The sequence below is a fragment of the Dendrobates tinctorius genome, unplaced genomic scaffold (assembly GCF_039654945.1).
Source record: "Dendrobates tinctorius isolate UK_male_01 unplaced genomic scaffold, ASM3965494v1 ptg000105l, whole genome shotgun sequence".
Classification (NCBI taxonomy): Eukaryota; Metazoa; Chordata; class Amphibia; order Anura; family Dendrobatidae; genus Dendrobates; species Dendrobates tinctorius.
This window is the reverse complement of record NW_027361773.1, coordinates 5,399,500-5,411,076: the sequence shown is the minus strand read 5'-3', so window position 1 is coordinate 5,411,076 and position 11,577 is coordinate 5,399,500. Positions and strand designations below refer to the sequence as shown.

Below are 11,577 nucleotides of genomic sequence, written 5' to 3'. Positions count from 1 at the left end.
GTTGAACGGGATACCTTTCTAGGACAGCGACCAAGCTTATGCGATTCAAACTCTTTTTTATTGTGTCTATGTTCATTTTGTCCATATGCACATGTCCGAGCAGCCATTTTAGTTTTGAAACCGCGCCCGCCCCCATTTTTGTAATTGTTGAACGGGATACCTTTCTAGGACAGCGACCAAGCTTATGCGATTCAAACTCTTTTTTATTGTGTCTATGTTCATTTTGTCCATATGCACATGTCCGAGCAGCCATTGTAGTTTTGAAACCGCGCCCGCCCCCATTTTTGTAATTGTTGAACGGGATACCTTTCTAGGACAGCGACCAAGCTTATGCGATTCAAACTCTTTTTTATTGTGTCTATGTTCATTTTGTCCATATGCACATGTCCGAGCAGCCATTTTAGTTTTGAAACCGCGCCCGCCCCCATTTTTGTAATTGTTGAACGGGATACCTTTCTAGGACAGCGACCAAGCTTATGCGATTCAAACTCTTTTTTATTGTGTCTATGTTCATTTTGTCCATATGCACATGTCCGAGCAGCCATTGTAGTTTTGAAACCGCGCCCGCCCCCATTTTTGTAATTGTTGAACGGGATACCTTTCTAGGACAGCGACCAAGCTTATGCGATTCAAACTCTTTTTTATTGTGTCTATGTTCATTTTGTCCATATGCACATGTCCGAGCAGCCATTTTAGTTTTGAAACCGCGCCCGCCCCCATTTTTGTAATTGTTGAACGGGATACCTTTCTAGGACAGCGACCAAGCTTATGCGATTCAAACTCTTTTTTATTGTGTCTATGTTCATTTTGTCCATATGCACATGTCCGAGCAGCCATTTTAGTTTTGAAACCGCGCCCGCCCCCATTTTTGTAATTGTTGAACGGGATACCTTTCTAGGACAGCGACCAAGCTTATGCGATACAAACTATTTGTTATAAAATGTATGTCCGTACCTAAATGAAAGAGTTCTCACCATTTCCTTTCTTTTTTATTACAGATGGCATCAAGTAGCCAAGTTGCTAACAGCCAAGAGTTCATACGCCTATTTATTGAGATGTATCGCTCACTGCCCTGCCTATGGAAGGTGAAGTCTCCTGATTACAGTAACAAATACAAGAAGAAGGTTGCATATGAAAAACTTGTCAATCTATATCAAGAAAATCACCCAAGCGAAACAGTTGACGAGGCTGTTATTAAAAAAAAAATTCAAGCTCTACGCACAGTGTTCAAAAAGGAATTGAACAAGGTGGAAAAGTCTACAAGGTCTGGGGCAGGTACCGATGAAGTGTATGTTCCGAAGTTGTGGTACTACAACTTGCTGGAGTTTACGCGAGACCAGGAAATCCCCAGGGTTATGCACTGTTCTATGTCACTGCCACAAGAGGAAGAAACAGTGACACGGCCTGATTCCCCTCTAGTCGATGTAAGTATGTTTTGGGTTTCCCTCCAATAACCTATGATACATATATATGTACATGGTACAGTTGAGTTTTAGTCATTAAGTTGATGATTTGTAACTTTGTTCACAGCTGATACCTCTTCATTTTAAATTGGTTTATCATTACATAATTTCTACACATTTTGTCGATGACAGTACATAGCCAGTACCAATGTTCACACACCCTCTTAATAAATTATTGTTATGTGTTTAAAAAACACTCGTTTTACTTTTTCTGTGTTTTAACCTTTTTTTTCTGTTCTTGCAGCATGTAACAGAAGAGGTGTCACCTACACCATGTGTAATTCCTGAAACCCCTGCAACATCAAACCCAACCGACGAGGAGGCAGAGGAGGCAAGTGTGTCCGTGGGAGCGTACACTGTGCAAAGGCGTAACCCTGTGAGTAGAAAAAGAAAGGCCACCGCTCCACCTTTTCCTGAGTTTGTCGATATAGCAAAGAACATATTGTCGCTGCAGGAAAAGCAAGCCATTGGGGGCTTTGCGCACATGGTGGACGAAAGACTTCGGTCTCTGGACGTTACACAAAGGCTTCAGGCTGAGAGAATTATATTCGAAGCGCTAAATAAAGCTGCTGTTGGACAACTAAAAGACAGTTATATTCTGGTGGATTCCCAAGCAATGTCAATAACCCCAAGGCCGCAGACACAAGAACAGGTAACAAGCACGCCAAGAAGGGCGATTCAGCCGCTACACAGCATGAACTTTGGAACCCCACATTGGCAGTCTGGCCCATTCATAAATCCTGGAAGGCAGCAACTGAATGACTCAGACTTAAGTTACACTCAATTATAGTTGTTATGTTAACTTTTTGTATTAACAAAATTGTTTGGTTTTTCTTTTTTGTTTGTTTATAAAAAATAAAAAGTGTAATTAAAATGTTTGCATTACACATGACTACAATTCCAAGTCCTTTCTAGACTGAGACAAAAATTGTTTTGCCAGTTAGGCTTTTTAATTTCTTTCTTTAAGACTGATTTTTAAACAAACCATGAAAGTTTAACATATGTCAACATGACATAGACAATTTTTTTAAACAAAACAAAAAAAAATTAAATGTTATCACCCTGCGGTTGGGCTGCCACAAATTGGTCCAGCATCACTCCGAGTTGGTGTAACGCAGACATCGCCCTCCTGTGTGCTGCCAAGAGTTCAGGTAAGGTTGGTATTTCTGTTGAGGAAATTTACATTGTTGATGGCGGTTTTGTAAATGTCCATGCATACGGTGCCATAGTATGTGGAGCAGCATATGGTGGCATAATGTGGGTTTGGTAGCAAATGGGCCATATCCTATGTATCGCAATATGGGGCCATAGTGTTAAGTGGCAGCAGATGGGTGCATACGGTTCATGCTTGTGGTGAAACACTTACGTTTTTGTTGCGCCTCTGACTCTTCAGAAGAGGAGATAACAGTCCTTCCACGTCGAGTGGCAACACGTACTAGAAAAAAAAATGTCTAAATAAAGAGTATGCCAGCAACTGTTACACAAATTATAATTTCTCACATGCTTAAAAAAAAAAAAAATTATTACCGGAGGTCGAGTCAGCTCCAGCTTCCCGGAGTGATACTGGAGAAAACACACCAATTGGGGATGAAGTAGAGGAAGCAATTTGTGGTTGAGGCGTTGAGGGGGGCGAGGGGGTCCTTACGGGCTCAGGTATCTAAAAATATGAAATTGAGCATTGAACATTTCCAAAGCGGTGAAAACATAAAAAAAAAGAAACGGTATTGTAATACTCCATTATTGTTTCCTCCCTGGAATAAACTTTGGTTTTTATTTTCCGTTCGGCTTATGTGAACCATGACTTCTTTCCCCCCCCCCTATTCTTGTAATTTTCAACCCAATAACAATACTAATAACATGAACAAACGCATTTTATACACTTACGGACTCTGCTTCAGGAGATGCTTGCACCGCCTGGCTTGCGTGTGCTGCGGGGGATGTTGGTGCTGCAGGTGCTGATGGGGCTGGGGCCGCCGCATGCGCCGCTGTTTGGAAAAAACAAAACTGAGGGCAAAACGACTTATATTTGCGTTGTGCAATTTCACTTGTGCGAATCAAATTTTTTTTTTTTTTTTTTTTACACTGTAAACCCAGTTGGAAAAAAAAAAAAAAAAACAGAAAAAAGTTTAAAACATACTATCTGGAACACTCACCTCGGTCCCTCCGCACTTGTTGTTGGAGGCTGGTGAGGAGGTCTCTTGAGCGAAAGCGCAGATCTGCCAGTTTTTTTCTGATTTGCGTTGTGGTGCGTTCAACTCCGAACCGGCGTAACAGTCCTCGCCTGATCCTACGCAACACAGCCCGCTTGTGTCTCATGGGGTGTGCATGCGCCTGTCCACACGCATAATCGCGCCTCTCCATCTCCTGTACCAGGAAACGCATTTCGGCCTCCCCCCAAGGTGTAGCTCTCTGTCTACCAGCCATTGCTTCCTGTTTTGCTTTCACAACGCAGCAGGGACGGCCACAAGAACGTCGTGACGTCACGACGTTTTCCCGCCTCATTTGGTGACGCTACTGCGTACTTTTTGTTATGGTACTACTGCGCGCTTATCGGTGACGCTATAGAGTCCACTTAAGGGCGGTTGTAAAATGGCGTGTTAACGGATCGCTACAGTGCTGATACTGTGTCTCAGGGCTTTGTTATTTTTTTTTTCTTTTAAAAACCAGTAACACTTTGAAAAGTATCAACTATGTGAATTTATTGTTGTTTTTATCACACAAGAATGAAATAAACATGTTAAATAAACACTTTTGCTGTCTAGATTTCATGCTGCCAAGTAACAGCACCAGGCCCATTAAAATATTGGCAGTATTGGTCCCTGCAGGCCTTAGCATCATCACGGTTTCTTCCCCTTGCCAGTGCTTGAAGTCCAGGTACTGCGGGATCATTGTCGCGCCACCTACCAAGAACAAGCTGACCATTTGTTGTGTCAACAGAGTCCACAAAGGCAGGCGGAGTGTAATCATTTGCATCGCGGCGCCGCAGAAAATTGTGCAGCACGCAACAAGCCATAACGACCGAGTCAATGGATTGCAACTTTAGGTTTATGGGTGTGTGGAAAATCCGAAAGCGGCTGGCCATGATGCCAAACGCATTCTCAACAACCCTTCGTGCCCTTGACAAACGGTAGTTAAATATACGTGTTTGCTCCGTCACACTTTTTTGTTGGTACGGTTTCAGTAGATTCGCATGCAGCGCGAAGGCTTCATCACCGACAAAAACAAAGTTGAGGTTGGCGGTTGTCTCTGTGTTGGGAGGCAGGTTCAGGTCACAATTGGTCAATCGCTCGCCAAAAAGTGTATGTTCTAACACTCCACCATCTGAAATCCTGCCGTTCATGCCAACATCAACATTTATGAACTCGTAGTTTGCATTAACAAGGGCCATAAGGATTACACTAAAATAGCCCTTATAATTGTAAAAATAGGATCCACTGTTTGGCGGTTGGGTGATCCTCACATGTTTACCATCCAAAGCCCCCCCACAGTTTGGGAACTGCCAAAGCCGCTCAAAATCAGAGGCAATATTTTTCCACTCCGCCACTGTTGTAGGAAACTGGATGTAGCTCCTGAGGCTTTGAACTATGGCATTGCATGTTTCAGGAATCAAACTGCTGAGCAGTGACAAAGAAACGGCAGAAGAAAATTGCAGATCTTTCAGTGATCGTCCGGTGGCCAGGAATCTCAGCGTCACGGTCAATCGTTCGTCTACCGGCACAGCAGCTCGCATTTTGGTATTTCTCCTTTCAATCAATGGCGTCACCCTGGCTAGTAAAAATTTGAAAGAGTCCTCTGACATCCGCAGATAGTTCTTGAAATCCTGAGGATTGTTCTCCTGCAGTTCTCTTACGAGCTGCATGTGTGAGAATTCGGACCTCTTCGCCAACCACTCTCTGGTCCACATGCGCCGCTTTCTTTTGGAACGCCTCTCTTGCATCTGTGCCTCTTCATGTAGCCGACCAGCCTCCAACACCAAAGCAGCAGCCACAATAGCACGCTCTGCGCCGTTCATGATATACAAACTGCAACATAAAATAAAATCAATAGACGATTTGGTAACAAGAGCTTCATTTGTATAAAGCCAACACAATAATCATTAACAGTATTACTCTAAAAAAAAAAAAAATGGTACTATTGAAATACATACCTGGCAAACAGAGTTGTTCTTTTGATGAATAAAATGAATCCACTAATAAAAGCGCAATAGCGATTACAATAGGGACGCCGAAGCAACCGCGTTGTGAAAGCCGTTAAAATATATACGCTGTAGCGACTCACACTGGAACCAAACCGGTTAACATCCAATATGCTTGGGAACAAAGTGTTGAATGAGGCGTTCAAGCGTTGTCTTTTATACCTTTTTTGTCAGATACATTTCGCACATTGTCAGCGCTTTGAAGACCAATAGGGAAGAGGAGGCGTGGCAGGTAAGTCACGCCTGTGTCGCTGAGCCATGCGTCGTTATTGACGTCGCTCATCGTTTTAAAAGCTTCAAACACAACGATAATTACTGGACAGCGGGACGTCAGCGATGGAAAAATGTACCTGCACATTCGAGCACGATCAGCGATAGCCGACGGGGGGTCCGGTCGCTGCTACCTTTCACACTTAACGAGATCGCTAGCGTGATCGCTGTCGCGTCACAATATCGGTGTCGCTTGAGCGATATCATTAGCGATCTCGCTTAGTGTAAAACCCCCTTAAGTCTGTTATTTTCTAGACAATGTAGAATAATTGGAAATTACTAATTGACACAGAAAAAACTAAGCAGAGATAAATAGTTTTGATAAAAAAAATTAATAATTGATAGACTTGTATTTGAACAGTTACTACTGTTGTTTCTTAGAAAAATATAAATATGCAGATGATTGTCAAATCACCATTATTTTGCTATTTTTAATTTCCAACATTTCCAACATCCTACATCTCACCAAGCAAATCAATATCTTCCATGTCAAATCTGCAGCTATCAATATCTGCAATTTTTGGAAACTTTTTTTCTTACACTGAATCTCCAGGTAGAAAGGGCCTAATCTAAAGATGTTACTTTCAACTGCAGGTAAAATAGAAAGTTACTAGGTAGAGTCTGAATAAACAATGCAGGAAGTCACAGTGAAACAGTAAGTAACAGTGAAAGAAGTCACAGTGAAACAATAAATAACAGTAGAGGGAATCACAGTGCAGCAGTAAGTAACAGTGTAGGGAGCCACAGTGAAACAGCAAATAACAGTTCAGGGGATGATAAATAGCAAACAACAAACAGTGCAGGTAGTCACAGTGCAACAATGAGTAACAGTACAGGGAGCCACAAGGATCTAGAGAGAAAAAGACATCAGTACAGAGAGTCACACTGCAACAGTAAGGGTGCTGGTGTGTCGCTACATGATCGCTGGTGAGCTGCCAAACAGGCAGCTTCACCAGCGATCAGCACCAGCGACGACGAGCACGCGCGTCGCTGTGTACCTTAGATACCAGCGCACTGGTGCAGGGAGCTGGTAACCAAAGTAAACATCGGGTTTCTAAGCGCTGCGAGGCACTTAGAAACACGCTGTTTAGCTTGGTTACCAGCTCCCTGCACCAGCGCGCTGGTATCTAAGGTACACTGTGGGTTTCTAAGCGACGCACGGCGCATAGAAACCCGCTGTTTACCTTGGATATGAGCTGGGAGCTCGCTGATCGTTGCTCTCCCGCCTGCCACACGCAGCGGTGCGTGCTGGCCAGTGGGAGACCAACAATCAAAAAAAAAGTCCAGGGCTTTCGAGCACAATCAGCGATACCCGGCAGGGGGGCCAGTCACTGATACCTGTCACACACAGCGATATCGCTGGTGAGATCGCTGTTGCATCACAAAACTTGTGACTCAGCAGCGATCTTGCTAGCGATCTCGCTGTGTGTGAAGAGTTTTTAAGGCTATGTGCACACGTTGCAGATTTTGTTGAGAATTAGTGTAGTGCACAGCCAATGTTAGTCAATGGTAAATAAAGAATTGCTGTGCACATGCTGCAGAAAAATCCGCGCAGATTTGCAGCGTTTTCTTTCCACAGCATGTCAATTGTTTTTGCGGATCCGCAGCAGCGTTTTCAGTCTGGCACATATATTCACATACAGTATATTTTCTCTCTCTCTGTCCCAGAAGCACAAGGGAGAAAGTTCACAGTACCTATCAAATCTGCACAGCAAAAACGCATTAAAATCCGTAAGAAATCTGCATCAATTCCGGATGAAATCCGCAAGCGTTTTGCCCTGCATTTTCTGCCAAGAGGTGAAAATTACGCAGGCAAATTTGTAATGTGTACACATATGAGTGTAGAAAGCCACAGACAACAAACAGTACAGGGATTCACATTGTAAAGGCCCCGTCACACTAAACGATGTCCCAGCGATCCCACCAATGATCTGACATGATGGGATCGCTGAGACATCGTTAGGCTGATTGCTGGTGAGCTGTCACATAGACAGCCCCAGCGATCAGGACCAGCGACGCTGGACGCTGGTTTCTAATGTAAACGTCGGGTATCCAGGAGCCGCGCGACTCCTGGATACCCGACGTTTACCTTGGAAACCAGCATGTACGCCGGTTTCCAAGGTAAACAGCGGGTATCCAGGAGCCGCAGCTCCTGGATACCCAACGTTTACATTAGCAACCAGCGCCCAAGCGTCTCTGATCGCTTGTCTCTCGCTGCCACATGCAGCATTGCGTGCTGGGCAGGTGGAGACCAGCGATCGAAAAACAGCCCCGGTCGTTCGAGCACGATCAGTGATAACCGGCAAGGGGGCTGGTCACTGATCCCCGTCACACACAGCGATCTAGCTGGTGAGATCGCTGATGTGTCACAAAATCAGCAATCTCGCTAGAGAGATCGCTTAGTGTGACAGGACCTTTATGGTAAGTAACACTGTAGGTAGCCACATACAATAAGCAGTGCAGAGAGTCACAGAACTACAATGGATAACAGTGCAGGGAGTCATATTGCAACAGTAAATAACAGTGCAGGAATCCTCAAGCAAGGAACAGTACAGGAAGTCAGAGTGTAAAAGTTAGGTAGAATGCAGGGAGCCACAAAGATTTAAAAAGAAAAACACATCAGTACAGAGAGTCACACTGCAACAAGTAACAGTGCAGGAAGCCTCAAACAGCAAACAGTGCAGGACGTCATAGTACAACAATGCATAACAGTGCGGGAAGTCACAAACAATAAACAGTGCAAGGAGTCACAGTGCTGCACAGTGATGCTGGATGAACCCGGTTGGTCGGAGCGCAAAGAGAGGGGAATGTAGATTTAAAATCTTCTTTTATTAATGTAGTCCACAACGCGTTTTGACAGAAGCATCTGTCTTCCTCAGGTGGGAGTAGATTAAAAGAAGATTTTAAATCTACATTCCTCTCTCGTTGTGCTCCGTCCGACCGGGTTCATCCAGCATCGCAACCTACTTCCTCTTTTGAGGCACCCGGCTGGAGCTGCATTGATCTCCCCAAAGAACGCACGGCTGGCGCTCCTCTGTGACCGTAATTACCATTACCTTGACAGTGTTGCACAGTAGCAGTGCAGAAAGCCACAAACAACAAACAGTAACAGTGAGTAAGAATACAGGGAGCCACAAAGATCTACAGAGAAAACGACATCAGAAGATATAGATAGAAATATATGAGGAATACAGTAAATGCATACCATCATGTTTCAAGATATAGTATGCTACTTTTATTGTAATACAGAATTAGACTGTTTGCCATTTCCTAGCATTTCTTCGTCTACTGGCCTCAATCACTAACTTGAGGCATTATTCTTCCTAAATTAAAGGGACAATGGAAGCATATAAAAAGTAATATGGATCGTTTGAAACTGAAATGATTGAACTTAATAATACTTGAATTATGTAATCGGCATAGATGTCCAGATTTAAGACTTCCTTTCATGGTCTAGGAATCTCCACTTTTTAGCTTTCTCTAACACAGGTGTTGAGATCCCTTTCCCTCCCCTCACCTTGCGTGCAGGAAAAAGTGGAGAAAGGAGGAATAGGTAAGGAAAACATCCAAATACTTCATCAGGGTTGTGACTGTGTTGTAGTAAGCACAAAAGTAGAAGTCCTGGGACCAGCAAACGGAATTTGAAATTGGTAAAATAGAGATATAATTGGAAAATTAGTTGTGTTATAGTTCAGGAAAATTCACATTTGGGAGTCTAGTATTTTTTAATCTAACTATAACAGTTGAGAAAATCATTTTAGGGACTAGGTACATTAGTAATATTGCATGCACTGCGGGTTTTGAGAAATAAAATAAATCTATGCATTAGTGATTTGGAAATTAAATGCTCTTTAAACTGTTATTCACATGACTGAGCTGCCTTCTTATGGGTTTTAATCAGTAAATAATATTCTTGTTTTTATTTGATGGGGAATTTAAATGAGCAACACTTTTTAATCCATATGTGCATGTAAAAGAAATGTTAAGGTAAACTAGACATCACTTTGAATTTAATCTCTTATAAAGAATTTAATTAAAACAGTAAACAGTAATCTTTTGGAGATATACAGAAGCTGTGTAATAATAGTAATAATAATAATAATAATAATAATAATAATAATAATAATAATAAAATTAGTATTATTTAAAACTATGTACAACAAATCAATCACAGGATACATATTTTTATGAACTTTCTTCAATATTACCACTAAAGAACAACCAAAGAACATTATGGTCAGAATTTGTCAGCCTGAAATTTTCTTTTATTTTAAGTTAAAAATATATGCTGGATATGCATTGCATTTAAGAATGTAGCAACACGGCAATTCTGGCCACAACCAAGGTTTTTTGACCAAAGATCAATGCTACAACACAGTGTAAACCTCGTATATATATTGCAACTCTTCGGGTACTGTAGCAATCAAGTTGCAAAAAAGTCAGATTTTTTTTAGACTTGCTTGTCGTGATACCTTAGGAATCTCAATGCAACTCTATTCACGTTCATCACACTGCAAAGTAGCAGTGACACAAAGTGATCATTGGCCACGCAACCTCTGTCATAATGTAGCCCCAATCTAATTCTGATCTTTGGAGGATCAGGCAGTTGGTACCAGTCTGCTCATTAACTGATTAAAAATCCTAGTCATACTTAATCATTTAGGTGGATCAGTTCTACATGTGTGGCCTATGTTCCCAAACTGATTTAATCATCCAAAAATTATACAATGACCAAAATGGACTCAATTGAAACAGGAGTTTACTCATTGTAGGTCAGCTAACACAAGGTAGTGATAGTGACACATTAAAGTTGATGTACAGATGTTGGTGATTGCCTGCGGGAATAAGAAAAGTCTCCTAGTATAGTTCACAATATAGCTCACAACATGTGGTTTCAAGCTCTGGCAAGGCTCATTCTGCTATGAGGCAAGATAAATACCTCACCTCAGGTAGTGGTCCGAGGTGCCATTTCCTTTGATCAATGCCATAAAATTCAACCTTGGTAAAGATGAAAAGGATAGGGAAAGGTGTGTTGAGTCAGTTTAGGAGCTATCATCTGTCATGAAGAGTAGCAGACAGGGTTATGCTCCTATCAGCATTGTTAATCATTTTAGTTATTACTGTCAATCTTTGACAACAGCATTTAAATGGAGCGTTCACCCATGGTGCAATATCTTAGAGACAGATTGGGTGCCATGGTTGCCGATAACCTGCTAAAGGCCCTTATTACTGCTACTTTGGCTCGTCTGTGAACCTCAATCATAGGTAGGGCTTCATAGGAGAACATGATTTGCAATTATACTGCAAAAACATATTTTTGCAGCACATAGAACAAGCGATCAGGCAGTTGTAGGTTTAAGTTCCCGTAGGGGGACTAAAAAAAAAATAAAGTAAAAAATATAAAACAGGCTATCAAAATATAAAATTGATCAACCAATACAGTTAATGCCATAAAAGAAAAAAGAATGAAATGTCAGAATTGCTATTTTTGCTTACTTCACCTCCCTAAAAAATACAGAAAAAAAAATCAAAATGTCATAAATATGCAAACATTGAATCAATGCAAAAAATATTATGGCTCTAGGAAAAAAAAGATACAAAAATCAATTTATTTTTTTTTTACAAAGTTCTGGATTTTTTTTTCTTCAC

The 11,577-nt window shown here is 41.9% G+C and overlaps 1 protein-coding gene and 1 long non-coding RNA gene across 2 annotated transcripts; one reads left to right on the top strand and one right to left on the bottom strand.

Moving 5' to 3' along the window:
* The first annotated feature begins 598 nt into the window (after positions 1 to 598).
* LOC141100484 (uncharacterized) lies at positions 599 to 2,343 on the top strand. Its single transcript, XM_073589023.1, has 2 exons — positions 599 to 1,424; positions 1,708 to 2,343. The coding sequence occupies exons 1-2, from the start codon at positions 999 to 1,001 to the stop codon at positions 2,251 to 2,253; spliced, it is 972 nt and encodes a 323-aa protein (XP_073445124.1). The 5' UTR covers positions 599 to 998; the 3' UTR covers positions 2,254 to 2,343.
* Positions 2,344 to 2,391: 48 nt separating this feature from the next.
* LOC141100485 (uncharacterized) lies at positions 2,392 to 2,974 on the bottom strand. Its single transcript, XR_012234707.1, has 2 exons — positions 2,830 to 2,974; positions 2,392 to 2,629 (listed from the first exon to the last, which is right to left on the bottom strand). It is a non-coding gene; the product is annotated as an uncharacterized lncRNA (long non-coding RNA).
* Between the last annotated feature and the right edge of the window lie 8,603 nt (positions 2,975 to 11,577).